This window comes from Empidonax traillii, unplaced genomic scaffold (genome assembly GCF_003031625.1).
Source record: "Empidonax traillii isolate 1590-97213 ecotype Southwest subspecies unplaced genomic scaffold, ASM303162v1 scaffold1827:size69398, whole genome shotgun sequence".
NCBI lineage: Eukaryota > Metazoa > Chordata > Aves > Passeriformes > Tyrannidae > Empidonax > Empidonax traillii.
In genome coordinates this window covers 43,800-57,592 of record NW_020957020.1, presented here as the reverse complement: position 1 = coordinate 57,592, position 13,793 = coordinate 43,800, and the positions used below count along the sequence as shown (strand labels likewise).

The window sequence follows — 13,793 nt, the reverse complement described above, 5'->3', positions numbered from 1 at the left end:
AGGCCCCCTCCCTCTCCCGATGTGAGCAGGGTGGGATGTGCAGGGTGGGAGGCCCCGTTTTCCCGGCGCGGGTGGGGTGGGGGGTGGGCGGTGCTGGGCCAGCGGTGCTGAGCTCAGCCTGGCAGGGCCCGTGGGGCCTCGGGGGGGGTCGGGGTGTGGGGAGGCGCTCAGCTACATCCAGGGACCTATAAATATTTCACCGCAGCTTCTGCGCCTGTTCCGGGCGCAGCGGGCAGTGGGTAAATACCAGCGCGGCAGGGGGGTGGAGCCCAGGGGGCTGCACTGAGCACCCCAGGGTGGGAGGGAGAGCACCGTCAAGACCCACATCCTCAAGGTTAGCAGGACCCCCTGTCCCCAGCCCGGCCCTCCCTGGGGCTGCAGGGGCTCTCCCCCGTGGCCCCCCCCGGGCACAAAGGGGGTTGCGCCCCAGGGCAGCCGTGCTGGGCGATGCCACCCAACGCACCCTGCTCGATGCCACCGTGGACCCCCGAAAGCTGGAAGGGGGCTGGGGGTCAGCAGGGGGGCCCTACCCAGGCTGGCACCACCTCAGCGAGAGGCCCCTCTTTGTGGGGGTCCCCCCCGCAGCCCCCTGGCACTCAGCCCTGTCCCCCCAGGGCTCGGCGGACTCCTACACCAGCCGCCCGTCCCTGGACTCCGACGTGTCCCTGGAAGAGGACCGTGAGGGTGCCCGGCGCGAGGTGGAGAGCCAGGCCCAGCAGCAGCTCGAGAGGGCCAAGGTAGGCCTGAGGGGCACGGCTGGGGAGGGCTGGCTGGCAGGGGCCGGGGGGTGCTGATTTGCCCCCCCCCAAACCCCCTCAGCACAAGCCAGTCGCCTTCGCCGTGCGCACCAATGTCAGCTACTGCGGGGCGCTGGACGAGGAGTGCCCGGTGCAGGGAGCCGCCATCAACTTCGAAGCCAAAGATTTCCTGCACATCAAGGAGGTGAGGTTGAGTGCTGGGAGGGGTAAGAACAGGGCCAGGGATGCCCCCACCCCCTGCCAGTCTCACCCCTGCCCTGTCCTCCCCCAGAAATACAGCAATGACTGGTGGATCGGGCGCCTAGTGAAGGAGGGGGGGGACATCGCCTTCATCCCCAGCCCCCAGCGCCTGGAAGCCATGAGGCTCAAGCAGGAGCAGAAAGCCAGGTAGGGATGGGACCCCACCCCTCCCGGATCCCTCCCGGGCCCCCCAGCACTTGCTCACCCCCCTCTCCCTCAGGAGAGCTGGCAACGCCTCGGGCCTCGGCGACAGCGGGAGCCGGCGATCGCCTCCCCCCTCCTTAGGTAAGGGCAGGTCCTGGCCCAGGGGGGACCCAGGGGGGATCTAGGGGGGGCCTCACTCTGCTGTCACCAACCTCTGTCTCTTCTCTCCTCTCCCCAAGCCAAGCAGAAGCAGAAGCAGGTGAGTCCTGGGCACAGGGCCGTGCCCCAGGCAGGGGGAGATGGGGAGGGGGCTGCAGGCAGGGCCAGGGGTGGAGTGGGGGCAGAGACACCCCTCTGCTCCAATTATGGGGTCAGGGGGGCTCCAGGGCACCAGGGCTCTCTGAAATAGGCTCATTGACCCATTCCTGGTTGGGGGTGGGAGCCCAGGGCACTGACCCCTTCCCGTGTCCCCCCCATAGACGCAGCACATCCCACCCTACGACGTGGTCCCCTCCATGCGGCCTGTGGTGCTGGTGGGGCCTTCGCTGAAAGGATACGAGGTATGGGAGGCTGTGGGGGTTGGGAGGAGGCCTCGCTGTGCCCTGGGGGTGGTGGTTTGTGCCCCTCGTCCCCTTCCTGCCTGTCCCGTGCCGGCAGCGGGCAGATGGCAGGGCCGAGGGCGGCTGGCAGGGCGCCGGGCGGCTGCCACCTCCCTGCCGGTGCCATCTGTGCCGGCTCACCGGCCTGGTGGCCCCGTGGCAGGTCACCGACATGATGCAGAAAGCCCTCTTCGACTTCCTCAAGCACAGATTTGACGGCAGGTGAGACCCCCCCCCCCACCCTCACACACCCGGAACCCTCCTCCGTGTGTGGCCCGGGGGTCCCCAGGTGCCCACCGTGTCCCTGTGCCCCCCCAGGATCTCCATCACCCACATCACGGCCGACCTGTCCCTGGCCAAGCGCTCCATCCTCAACAACCTGGGCAAGCAGGCGATCCTGGAGCGCTCCACCACCCGCTCCAGCATCGGTGAGGGGCTGGGCTCGCCCTGGGGTGCAGAGACCCCCTGCCAGGGGCCAGCCCGGCCTGACACAGCCCCCCCGTGCCCCCCCCAGCCGAGGTGCAAAGCGAGATCGAGCGGATCTTCGAGCTGGCCAAGTCCCTGCAGCTGGTGGTGCTGGACGCCGACACCATCAACCACCCGGCCCAACTGGCCAAGACCTCCCTGGCGCCCATCATTGTCTACGTCAAGGTGTCCTCGCCCAAGGTGAGGGGTGACCGTGGCTCTGGGGGGGGTCCCGGCTGCCCCCCGTGGTGCTGCCAACCCCCCTCCCCTCCCCAGGTCCTGCAGCGTCTCATCAAGTCGCGGGGGAAGTCGCAGGTGAAGCACCTCAACGTGCAGATGATGGCAGCTGACAAGCTGGTGCAGTGTCCCCCGGTGAGCTGGCCCGTCCCCCCTGCCCTGGGGGTGCCTGGGGGGGTCCTAAAGCGCCCCGTGACCCCTTTTACCTCCTCCTCCCCCCAGGAGCTCTTCGATGTGATCCTGGATGAGAACCAGCTGGAAGACGCCTGCGAGCACCTGGCCGAGTACCTGGAGGTTTATTGGCGGGCCACGCACCACCCCCCGCACGCCCCCCACGCCGTCCCCTCGCCCACCGGCCTGCCGGGCCTGCAGGTACCCCCACGGCCCCCTCCCCACTCCCACCACATGGACTGGGTGGGACACACAGCCCCCTCCCTGCTCCCCCCGGGGACCCAGCACAGGGGTGTCAGGGCAATGGGGGGGACACGTTCCCCCCCCCCCGTGCCCCCCTCTGCAGCCCCTCGGTGCCCGCAGAGCCAGCAGCTGCTGGGGGAGCGGGGGGAGCACTCGCCGCTGGAGCACGACAGCCTGATGCCATCGGACGAGGCCGGGGACACCTCGCCCCAGCCCTGGGGGGCCACGTCCCAGCGCAGCTCCCGGCACCTGGAGGAGGAGGAGGAGTACGGGGACCCCTACCCAGACCTGTACCAGCCCCACCGGCACCACGGCAGCGGCCCCGGCACGCCCGAGCGCCCGGGCGAGCGCAACCACGACAGGAACTGGCAGCGCAGCCGGCCCTGGGCCAAGGACAGCTATTAGGGGTGGGGAAAAGAGGGGGGGGGCACGGCTGGGAACCGGCCCCCCTCCAGCAGAGCCCGGGCGCTGCCCCCCTGGCCCCAGCCCCGCGTTGGGGGTGCTCAGACAATCTCCCTCTCGGGGATCTCCTCGGCACCGGCAGCTTCCTCGCGCCCGGGCCCCCCCCGGGCACGTCTTCAGCCATAAGCACAGGGTGGGGGGGGGCCCGGCGGCCAGGATGCCCTGGGACCCCTCCCCCGAAAAGTTTTGGGAAACCTGGGGACAGCCACATGCCTTCTGCCCCTGCCTCAGCGTCCCCCCCGGGCCCCACATCACGGGCTGGCTCATTCCCTGCAGGGCAGCTGCCATGGACTGTGGGTGCCCCCCCTCCAAAAAGGGTAGGTAAGGGGCACGGGGGGGCAGTTTTAGCAGCGTCCCCCACCCCACACAGACCCGAGGAAGAAGGGGAAGGTGCCCACTCGCTCACCCCCCACCGGGGCCTTGCCTGCCCCCTCCCCACCCCTGCATGGGACCCCCGGGAGGAGGGGGCCACACCACTCGCTTTGCTCTGCACCAACACCCCCCTGCCCCGAACGCTGCAGCCAAACCGCCCCTCCCCGGGATGGGGGGGGGGACAGAGAGGGGCTGCACGGGGTGGGGGGGCTGCTCCACGCCTGCACCCACTGCCCTGACCCTGCCCTTCCCCTGCCCACGCTGCCGTCACCGCACGTCACCGCACAGTCCTGTAAATACGGCGCCCACCGCCCTCGGCCGGGGGGCTTGGTGTGGGCTGAGCCCCCCCTTGGGGGGCCAGCGCTGGTGGGGAGGGGGGGGCAGGGGTGGGGGCCACAGATTTGTTACAATTTCTTTTGTAGAAAGCACTGATTTCCCTGTAATTGGTTTCAGAAACACACGAGTGCTTGGAGGCGCCGGTGTCTGTGTCTGTGGTGGGGGACACACCTGGTCTGGGGGGTGGAAAGGGACGGTGCTGGTTGGTGCTGAGCACCCAAAAAACTCTTTTGGGCACTGCTGGCTCCTGTCCCCATGGGAGGTGGCACCCAGGGAAGGGAGAGGACGATGAGCCGACGCTGGTAGCGCCGCTGCCGGTTTATTCCTGCAGCCTGGAGCTTCAGCTACAAAAAACTCCCAAAAAACCCAAAGCACGAGGTGCAGACAGTTCCCAGGACAGCCCAAAAACCAGCCCTGCCCTGGCAGCAGGGAGGAACCGGCTCCCAAACAGCCTCCAGCAGCTCCTCCGCTCCGTGGGGAAGGTGGGGAGGGGGACTGGGGGAACGGGGCGGGTATTTTGGGACAATCCCAGCCCCAGTCTCTGCGTGGGCACAGTCCTGGCTGAGCAGGGAGCTGGGAAAAGAACGGCCACAACAGTCCTGGCAGCCCTGCTGGTCCTGTCGTCCCCAGAGAGGTGACAGAGGGCGCACAGCGGGGCCTCACGCGAAGATGGTCTCCTCCCGCCGCTTCTTGGTGAGGATGGTGCCCGGCTTGTGCTGGGCATCGGGGTGGTTGGCCAGCTCGGGGGGGCAGGAGGACACGGGGCTCTCCAGGATGGCCTGTTTGAGGTCGTAGAACACGGTGGAGTCCTCCTTGGTGAGGAAGGTGATGGCCACGCCGCTCTTCCCCGCTCGGCCCGTCCGCCCGATGCGGTGGATGTAGTCTGGGAGAGGGGGCAGGGGGTCAGCGAGGGGCTGGGTGTGGGCAACGCTGGGGCTGGGCATCCCTTGCAGCACCAGTACCGAGGCCAGGCACCCCCCCACAACCCCCCCCAGCACAGGCAACACCAGTGCATGGGCAGCACTGGGGCTGGAAACCCCCCACAGCCCCCTGGCACAGGCAGTACCAAGGCTGGACACCCCCTGCAGCCCCCTGGGTGCCTCCCAACCCCCCCCAGCCCCCCCATCCTCACCCTCGATGTTCTTGGCCATGTCGTAGTTGACCACCATGGAGACGTCGTGGATGTCGATGCCACGTCCGGCCACGTCCGTGGCCACCAGGATGTCCTTGGCCCCGGCCTTGAGGTTGGAGAGGGCGAACTCTCGCTGCTCCTGGCCCTTCCCGCCGTGCAGGGTGCAGGCGTTGTACTGGGGGACGAGAGGGGGTCAGTGGGGGCACAGCAGGGGGGTCCCCACGCAGGGACAGGGTGGGGACGGGGCTCAGGATGACCCCCCCCCAGCCCAGACTCACCCCCATCTTCTCCAGGGACTTGGCCAGCACGTCGCAGCCCTTCTTCTGGTTGACGAAGATGATGATGGGTGGGTCGAAGCCCTGTTCCAGGATGGCCAACAGCTTCTTCCTGCACGGGAGGAGGAGGAAGAGGGAGAGTTGGGCAAGGAGAAGCTGCAGCGCCCCCCAGAGTGCCCCCCTCACCCTCAAACCCCTCAGATCACCCCAAAAAGCCCATCCTGCCCACCTCTTCTCCGACTCGGACATGAGGAAGACCTTCTGCTCCACCCTCTCGTGGGGTTTGCCGGCGGAGCCGATGTAAACCACGGCCGGGCGCCGGAGGTAACTGCGGGCCAGGCGCTCCACTGCCGGCGGCATCGTGGCCGTGAACATCACAGTCTGTGAGGGCACGGGGCAGAGATGTCACCCACGGGGCAGGGACGTCCCCCCATAGGGCCAGAACCTCCCCCTGCAAGAATCGCCCCGTGGAACAGTAATATCCTGCAGGGAACAAGAATGTCTCTCCCCCCAGGGCACAAACGCCCTCTGTGGGGCAAAACCATTACCCCTCCGGGCAAAAACACCCTCCCATGGGGCAGGAACCCCTTCTCCCAACCTCAGAATTTCCCCTCCCCACCCCACGAATCCCCCCAAGGCCCCCTGCCCACCTGTCTGTACTTGTGCTTGCCCGACTCGAAGTTGGCCAACATCTTCTCGGGGTCCTCGGCCTCGTCGGTGTCGGGTTTCTGGTTGGTGACGGGCATGTGCTCCAGGATCTTCTGCACGTCGGGCTCGAAGCCCATGTCGATCATACGGTCGGCCTCGTCCAGCACCACGTAGGTGCAGCGGCTCAGCACCAGGTACCGGTTCTCCAGCACGTCGATGAGCCGGCCCGGCGTGGCGATCACGATCTGGGGGGTCGTGGCGGGGTCAGCGGGGGCGGCCCCAGGGCCGAGCAGCCCCCCCGGAGCCCCCCAGCGCCGCCCCAGCCCACCTCACAGCCCATGCGCAGGCGGAAGCCCTGGTCCTCGCGGGAGATGCCGCCGATCACGGCCACCGTGCGGATGCCCAGGGGCTTCCCGAATTTGATGGTTTCCTCCTCGATCTGCTGGGCCAGCTCGCGGGTGGGGGCCAGGATGATGGCGTAGGGCCCCTGGTCCGACTCCTCGATGCTGCGGCGTGGGCAGGGAGGGGGCAGATGTGTCACCCACCATGGCAGCACGTGAGCCCCTCCCATTCCCTGTACGGTCAGTCACCCTTCCACCCCACCCCATCCCCTTCGCACCCATCACACCATCACCCCACCCCATTTCCCATCCCCTCCAGCACTACCTTGTCACTCCATCCCTTCCACAGCGTCGCTCTGTCACCCTGCCCCACCCATGTGCAGCGTCACCATCACCCTACCCTGTCTCCCCCTCCCATGGGCAGTGTCACCCTGCCCTGTGCCCTCACCGGTCGATTTTGGGCAGGGTGGTGATCCACACGAGCAGTGGGATCAGGAATGCCGCCGTCTTGCCGCTGCCAGTCTCGGCCACGCCGATGATGTCCCGGTTCTGCAGCCCGATGGGGATGGCCTGGCGCTGGATCGGGGTCGGCTCCTGCCAGGGGACGGCAGGTTGGGAGCAGAACTCTCCCTCCTCCCCCTCCCCACATCCCTGACGACCCCTTTTCCCCACTCCCAGCCCCCTCCAGTGCCCCCCCTCCCCACGCCCACCTTGTATCCGCACTTGTCGATGACCTCCAGGATGTGGGGGGGCAGGGAGGAGTCCTTCCAGGAGCGGATGGGGTTGGGGATCTTGCCCCCCTTGGTGGTGATGCTGTAATCCTCGCGGAAGATGCGCCAGTCCCTGTCCGTCATCTCGTCCAGCTTCTTCTGGGACCAGTGCCGGTCGTCCCAGCGCTGCTTGGCCTCCTTCTTCCTCAGCTTCCGCAGCCGGGCCCTGGCCAGGGGCAGGAGGGGATGGGGAGATGGGAAGGGGGACGAGGAACCGGGATGGGGCTCACCCTGTGCCTCTGGAATCCTTCCCACCCCCTCCCACAGGTCCTGGTGCATCCCAGCGCTGCCCCCAGCTCCCCACCCCAGCCAAGCTGAGCCAGTCAGGACTCCTCACACCCCTCAACACCCTCCCAGCTCCCCCCCCCCGCCAAAATCCTCACTCCTCCTGCTCCTTCTCCTCCAGCGTCCTCCTCTTCTCCATCAGGTCCCCGTAGAACCGCGACTGCTCCCTCTTCTGCTGCTTCAGGTCAATGCCCGCGATGAAGCCGCGGCCCAGAAGCTGCACCTGGTGCCTCTCCTTGTACCTGGAGCAGGGTGGGAGCATCAGGGGCTGCCCTGCCCCCCTCAGGGGCACCCCCAGCCCCGGGGACCCTCCCCCCCACACTCACAGGGGGTTGTAGTCGATGGAGGTGTCCTCGGACGCGTCCCACTCGAACACGAACTTGCGGTCGTTGAGGTGCCGCGTGCGCCGGCGCTTCTTCACCCCGCCCAGGTACCGCTCCTGCGGGACCCCAGGGTCAGCGGGCCCCCCCAGACACACCCCCAGCCCCCAAATCCAGCCCCCAGCCCCACCTTGATGGCGTGGAGCTCTTTGCTCTTGTCCTTCTCCTCCCGGATCTTCTGCCTGCCCTCCTCGTCCTCGGTGCCGTTGGTCTCCCGCTCCATGCGCTCCCGGCGCTCGCGGCGCTCGCGCTCCTGGGGGTCTTCTGGGGAGCAGGGGAAGGGGCTCAGAGCCAGCACAGCGCCCTGAGGGCTGGGGGGAGGGGGGGGTGAGAGCTCCAGGGGGTGACCCCTTACCCAGCATCTTCCTCCCCATCTCCTGGAACTGTTTCCTCTTCTTCCTCTCCTCCTCCAGCAGCCGCTGCCGCTCCTCCACCTCCTGCTGCCGCCGCCGCAGGGCCTCGGCCTCCCGCTCCGCCTTGGACAGGAACTTGGGCTGGGGGGGGACAGGAAGGGTCACACCGGGCCTGGTTGCGACCCCCGAGCTGCTGGGGGTCCCTCCCGACCTCTCCTCTTTCCCCCAGCACAAGGAAGAGGCTCCTCTTCCCGCTCCCACCTTGGCTTCTGCCTCCTCTTCTGCTTTTTTCTTCGCCAGCAGCTCCTCCAAGGACAGGGGCTGTGCCTGGAAACGGGGCTGGATGTCAGCACCACCCCCAGGCACCTGGATCCGCCTGGAGCCATTCCCAGTTGAGCCCCCTCCTCACCTTCTCTTTCTTCAGGGCATTCTCCTCCTCCTCCTCTGCCTTCCGTGCATCCCGGTCCTTCCGGGACTTGGAATCCTTCCCCCTGCCCGGGGACAAACTTCCCGGGAAAACAGCATGGAATCAGGCACCAGACACATCCCCAAGGGATCCCCACCTCTGGACGACTTAGAAGAAAGCAGGGACCCCCCCCAAAAACCCACCTGGATCTTTTCCTGTCCTTGTCCCGCCGGTGCCCATCCTTGTCCCGGTCCCGCTCCTTCTTGCCCCGGTCACGGTCCCGCTCCTTGTGCCGCCGATCCCTGAGGGACGGGGAGGGTCACAGCGCGGTCCTGCCCTCCCCTCACCCCGCCAGGACCGTCAAAGCTCTTCCCTAAAACCCCAGGGAGCTGCGACCCCCCCTCACCTCTCCGTGGACTTGGAGCGGGACCGGGAGCGGGAGCGGCTCCGTCGCCGGTCCCGGGATCGGTGTCGCTTCCTGTCCTTGGCCGGGGAGCCCTTGCGGTCTCGGTCGCGCTCCCGGTCCCGGTCCCGTTCGCGGTCTGGGGAGCGGGAGCGTTTCCTTTCCTCCTTCACCGGGGACGCGTCCCGGTCCTTCTTGTCCGTCAGTTCTCCGGCCATCTGCGGGGAGGGGTCAGCGGGGGGGGGGGGACACCGGGGGGGAGAAGCCCCCAGAGGGATGGGGGGCACCCGGCGCTCCAGGCCCCGCCCGCGGTACCCGGTACCGGGGTTCAGCCCGGCGTGGCGGCAGCGGGGTCCTGCAGCCCCTGGGCGCCGCGGGGGTCCCTCGCGGTGGTGCCCGGCCCCCTCCCGGCCTTGCCCGGTCTCCCCTCACCGTGCCAGCCGCGGGCTCAGCGCCGCCGCTCCGCCACCGCCGCCGCCATGTCCGCCGGGGCCGCGGGGCACGCCGGGACGGCGCGGGGACTACAACTCCCGGCAGCCTGTGCGCGGGGGGGGCGAACCACAACTCCCGGTGGCCTCCGCGCTGTCAAAGCACCGCCGCCGCGCACCGCGATCCCTCCGCCGCCCCCGCCTTCGGGAACGAGTCCCCCGGGGTCAGCGTCCCCACGGCCCTGCAGCCCCCAGACTGCCCCGGGACCCCAGGGTGGGTGTACCCGCCTTCCCTGAATCCCACCCAAACCCTGGGGGGACCACCCTCAACAGTGTCAGTGTCACTGCGTACCCCAAAAACCCTACAGGTCCCCCCCTCCTCTCTGGTCGGTGTCCTTACATACCTCAAATCCCCAGAGATGGCCCCAGGACAGTAATCCCGCATCCCTGCGACCCCCAAACCCCACAAGGACCCCCAGACCAGCATCCCTGCAGGAGCCCCCCACTCCCACTGAACCCCCATTCCCAAGCTGGAACGCCCAGGCAGAGTCTGGCAGGGACCACTTTGGGGTACCCAAGGATCCCTCACTGCCCCACCTCAGTGTCCCCATCCCCAGTGATCCCCCAAAAACACCTCCCCAAGACCCAGCACCCCCCGAAAGAACTCCAGGCCACAGGCAGGGCTGCACGTAGGTGGGTCTTATATTTCTGATAATAAATAAGCTTTATAAGAACACTGACATGGAACAGAGACACCCCCCCACCCCAGACAGTCCATAAAATAGCCCCCCCATCGCCCCCCAACCCGCTGGGGTCCCCCCAGGGCCAAGCAGTGGATGAGGGGTGGGGGAAAGTGTAGGGGGGAAACAGGATGAGTCCATGGATGAGCCCCATGATGTGCCCCCCAAATCCCACAGGGATGTCCCAGGACTGTGTCCCCATGTGCCTGTGCACCCCAAAACCCACAGGGACCCCCCTGGGCCGGTGTCCCCAGGGTCCTGTGCACCCCAAACCCCACGGGGATCCCCCCAGGTTGGGGCCCAGGTGCTGAGCACCCCCCAGACCCCCCTCCCCACGGGGGCAGCCCCCCAGGCCGGGGGCTGGCAGGGCAATGGTGTGATGGGGGGGCAGCAGCACCTCCTCCTCGGGTGGGGGGTGGGTCCAGGGCCCCGTCCAGCCCCCCCCATCCCACCCTGGGGACTCGGGAGGGGGCTGGAAGTTGGGGAGGGTCATCCCTGTCCCCCCCTTCACATGACAGAGCAGCTTTTTGCCTTTTCCTTCTTGAAGGTGTTGGAGATGAGCTCGGAGCGGCTGGGCAGGTGCAGGAGTCTCTTGGAGAGGCTGCGGGGGGGGCTCTGGGGGGGCTGCTGGGGGGCTCTGCTGAGGCAGAGGCTGGACACGGTCCGGAAGATGCTGTGGACGCTCTTCTCCGAGGTGAAGGCCGAGCACTCCAGGTAGCCCTCGGCTCCCAACTGCCTGGCCATGGCACAGCCCTGCGGCCAGCCCCGTGTCAGACCACCTGCACCGCCCCAGCACCCCCCTCCCGGCCCCCCCGGGACCCCCCCAGACCTGCTCATAGGAGATGGGGGCCTGTTTCTGGTGCGAGAGCTCCAGGAGGGTGCTCAGGTCCGTCCTCAGGTCCGTCTTGCAGCCGATGAGCAGCACCCGCGTGTTGGGGCAATAATCCAGGATTTCCGTCTTCCACTGCGGGGTGGGAGCCGCTGTCAGGGACAGGGGACCCCAAAACCCTCTCCCTGCCCCCCCCCCACCAGGTCAGTGCACCCCAAACCCCAGAGGGACTTTCCAGGCCAGTGTCCCTGCACATCCCAAAGCCCTCGGGGAGCCCCTTGGGTCAATGTCCCCATATCCCTGAGTTCCCCAAGCCCCACAGGGACACCCTGGGTCAATGTCCCCACATCCCTGAGCCCCCCAGGGACCCTGTCCCACCTTCTTGGCGGCGCTGTCCAGGGTCTCGGGGCGGCTGATGTCGAAGCAGAGCAGGATGGCATCCGAGTCGCTGTAGCACAGGGGCCTCACGTTGTCATAGTAGGGGGAGCCTGGGGGGCATCATGGGGGGGGGGGGGTCACCTCTCAACCCCCCTGGAGGGACCCTCGATCCTACCCGGGGTGGGGGCTCAGAGCTCCAGAGACCCCCGCAAAAAAAAAGAAAACAGATCCCCAAGACACACATACCGCCCCTCTTCCTGCCTGGGGTGGGGGGCTCATCTCTAGAGCCCCCCCAAAGCACACACGGCCCCCCTCCTGCCTGGGGTGGGGGGCACAGCTCCAGAGCCCCCCCAGAGCGCCACCCCCGTCCCCGCAGCCCATCAAACGCATCGACGAGGCACCGGCAAATGGAGCCCGCGGTGTTTATGTAACAGCCCCCCCTGCCCGTTTTGGGGAGTCCCGCCAGCACCGAGGGGTGTCTGGGGATGGGGGGGGGCAGCCAGGAGGGGGGTGGTGGGGGTGCCACCCCCGCAGGGTCCCCAGGGACACGGAGCCACCGGCACCGCACCGGGAACTGCGGGGGACGCGGCGCGGGGGGCGCGGGGGGTGCCCGTGGGGTGCGGGGGGTGCCCCCGCTCCCCTTTGCCCCCCGAAAGGCCTCGGAGGGGGTTTCGCAGCCCAGACGCTCCGTGCACGGAATAGCAAAGAGGCTGCGCCAGCGCATCGCCATGGCAACCGGGGACCGGCGGGGACCCCCCCGCCGGGGGGGACACTGCAGCACCGGGCAGGGCTGCCCCGACACCCCCCCCGACCCCTCCCGGGCCCCCCAGCCATTCGGGGTACCCCGGGAGGGGCAGCACTGGAATCGCCCATAACCCCCCCCAGGCGCGGGGGACACCCTGAGCTCCCTCTGGGGGGCTCATCGGGGTTCGGGAACCCCCCCAGGGAAGGGGTTCAGCCCCGTGTGACCCCCTCCCGTCTGTGTCTGTGCCCCCACCGCGGGGTCGGTTCCCGGGGGCTCCCTGTGCCCCCCGGACTCAGGGATGTGACCGCAGACCTGAAGCCCCCCCAGGGGTCCCCACTGCGGCCACCAAGCCCGCCCTTGCTGGGACCCCAGAAAACCACAGGGACCGCACTGGGGCCACTAGGCCCCCCCTTCAGGGACTCCAAAACACCTCCGGGACCCCAAAAAGCATCCCGAGGACGCCACTGCGGCCACCAAATCCCCCCACTGCAGCGACCCCAAAACACTCCCGGGACCCCAATACACCCCGCTGTAAGGGCATCTCCACCGTAGCCCCGCCAAAACCCCAGTCCTACAATCCCCCGAGCCCCCAGACCACCAAATACCTCCATCACCCCCACCGGGGCCGGGGCTGCACCCCCGGTACCGGAGCCCCCCATGTAAGCACCGCGTGTCCCCCCCACCCGGTACCAGAGGTGTCCCAGAGGCTCAGCTCCACCCGCTGCTCCTCGCTGGCCAGACACGCCGTGTAGTTCTCAAACACGGTGGGCACGTACGTCTGCAACGGCACCGGCACCGTCAGCGCCCGCTCCGGTCCCGCCGCCCGGTGCGCGGTGCCGGTTGCCGGCGGCCGCCCCGGCTCACCTCGGGGTAGCAGTCCTTAGCCAGCACCTGCAGCATGGCCGTTTTGCCGCACTGCACGTCGCCCACCAGCACCAGCTTGCAGCGGGCCGGGGCGGCCGGTACCGGCCTCCGCTCCCGCATGGCGGCGGCACGGCGCGCGCGAACCTCCCCCGCCGCTGCCGCCCGCCCACCGCCCTGCGCGCCGCCGCCGCAAGCACATTATATACCCCCCCGCCGCCGGGCCCCGCCCACGGCGGCGCCCGCCCGCCAATCACCGCGGGGGCTCCCGGGGCTCCGGCCAATGGCGGAGAGGCGGCACCGGCGGCACCCGCTCCCGTCCGCCAGGGGGCAACGGCGCGCGCGGGGGCGGAAGTTGGAGCGCTGGTAGCGGAAGTGGCCGTTGCTTGGAGACCGGTGGGACGCGGGAGCGGGGCCGGTACCGGGCGGGGGGGGGGGGCGATCCTAAAAAAAGGGGGGAGATGGAGGGTCCTGGAGGGGCAGATGGGGTGGGAAGGGGGCGATAAGGGCTGAGGGGCTCTGGAGGGGGAGATGGAGGTGAGCAGAGGGAAACGGGGCTGAGGGAGGCCCTGGAGGAGCCACCACCGGGCCTCCTCTCCCCCGGGCGTCCCCCCACCCTTCTCACCGTGTCCCAGCTCCAGCCATGGCGGGGGCCCGTCCCGGCGCCCCCGGGGCGGCCGAGGCTGAGCTGCTGCTGCTGCAGAGCCAAGCGCTGGCCGAGGAGGAGGCTGCCAAGACCAGGAGGGAGCTGCTCAGCCGCTTCCTGCAGGTCCGGGACCCCACTGCAGCGAC

At 68.7% G+C, this 13,793-nt stretch overlaps 3 protein-coding genes across 5 annotated transcripts in view; 1 reads left to right on the top strand and 2 right to left on the bottom strand.

Moving 5' to 3' along the window:
• Positions 1–4,163, top strand: part of CACNB3 (calcium voltage-gated channel auxiliary subunit beta 3) — a 7,829-nt gene extending 3,666 nt beyond the window's left edge. The window contains exons 3-14 of one of the 2 annotated variants that reach the window (XM_027908758.1): positions 611–737; positions 820–942; positions 1,030–1,145; positions 1,219–1,283; positions 1,382–1,401; positions 1,622–1,702; positions 1,905–1,963; positions 2,060–2,169; positions 2,256–2,407; positions 2,483–2,578; positions 2,666–2,815; positions 2,978–4,163. In XM_027908758.1, the coding sequence (XP_027764559.1) occupies positions 611–737; positions 820–942; positions 1,030–1,145; positions 1,219–1,283; positions 1,382–1,401; positions 1,622–1,702; positions 1,905–1,963; positions 2,060–2,169; positions 2,256–2,407; positions 2,483–2,578; positions 2,666–2,815; positions 2,978–3,262 (1,384 nt within the window). In that variant the 3' untranslated portion in view covers positions 3,263–4,163. The remainder of the gene's footprint in view (positions 1–610; positions 738–819; positions 943–1,029; positions 1,146–1,218; positions 1,284–1,381; positions 1,402–1,621; positions 1,703–1,904; positions 1,964–2,059; positions 2,170–2,255; positions 2,408–2,482; positions 2,579–2,665; positions 2,816–2,977) is intronic. The other variant, XM_027908757.1, reaches the window with a different exon arrangement.
• A 164-nt stretch (positions 4,164–4,327) lies between these two features.
• Positions 4,328–9,495, bottom strand: DDX23 (DEAD-box helicase 23). 2 transcript variants are annotated; one of them, XM_027908755.1, is made up of 17 exons: positions 9,453–9,495; positions 9,024–9,238; positions 8,821–8,919; positions 8,621–8,717; positions 8,473–8,538; positions 8,214–8,352; positions 7,989–8,122; positions 7,805–7,917; positions 7,577–7,720; positions 7,134–7,359; positions 6,872–7,017; positions 6,411–6,588; positions 6,085–6,327; positions 5,664–5,815; positions 5,438–5,546; positions 5,160–5,334; positions 4,328–4,910 (listed from the first exon to the last, which is right to left on the bottom strand). In XM_027908755.1, the coding sequence occupies exons 2-17, from the start codon at positions 9,236–9,238 to the stop codon at positions 4,687–4,689; spliced, it is 2,460 nt and encodes an 819-aa protein (XP_027764556.1). In that variant the 5' UTR covers positions 9,453–9,495; the 3' UTR covers positions 4,328–4,686. The 2 variants fall into 2 exon arrangements, with proteins under 2 accessions (XP_027764556.1, XP_027764557.1); XM_027908756.1 differs by having other exon boundaries at positions 7,989–8,119.
• Positions 9,496–10,132: 637 nt separating this feature from the next.
• Positions 10,133–13,167, bottom strand: RND1 (Rho family GTPase 1). The gene is made up of 5 exons (XM_027908747.1): positions 13,005–13,167; positions 12,831–12,918; positions 11,396–11,505; positions 11,018–11,152; positions 10,133–10,941 (listed from the first exon to the last, which is right to left on the bottom strand). Exons 1-5 carry the CDS (start codon positions 13,122–13,124, stop codon positions 10,696–10,698), a joined length of 699 nt encoding a protein of 232 aa, XP_027764548.1. The 5' UTR covers positions 13,125–13,167; the 3' UTR covers positions 10,133–10,695.
• Between the last annotated feature and the right edge of the window lie 626 nt (positions 13,168–13,793).

What these genes read in the sequence shown, in the direction of transcription:
- DDX23 (XM_027908755.1), bottom strand. Translation starts at nt 9,238, where the DNA reads ATGGCCGGAGAACTGACGGACAAGAAGGACCGGGACGCGTCCCCGGTG. An exon ending in AAGAGCTCCACGCCATCAAG is followed by an intron (nt 7,918 to 7,988) that starts GTGGGGCTGGGG and finishes GGGGTCCCGCAG; the next exon opens with GAGCGGTACCTGGGCGGGGT. An exon ending in TCGACAAGTGCGGATACAAG is followed by an intron (nt 7,018 to 7,133) that starts GTGGGCGTGGGG and finishes GTCCCCTGGCAG; the next exon opens with GAGCCGACCCCGATCCAGCG.
- RND1 (XM_027908747.1), bottom strand. Translation starts at nt 13,124, where the DNA reads ATGCGGGAGCGGAGGCCGGTACCGGCCGCCCCGGCCCGCTGCAAGCTG. An exon ending in CTAAGGACTGCTACCCCGAG is followed by an intron (nt 12,919 to 13,004) that starts GTGAGCCGGGGC and finishes GTGCCGTTGCAG; the next exon opens with ACGTACGTGCCCACCGTGTT. An exon ending in TGGACAGCGCCGCCAAGAAG is followed by an intron (nt 11,153 to 11,395) that starts GTGGGACAGGGT and finishes CCCACCCCGCAG; the next exon opens with TGGAAGACGGAAATCCTGGA.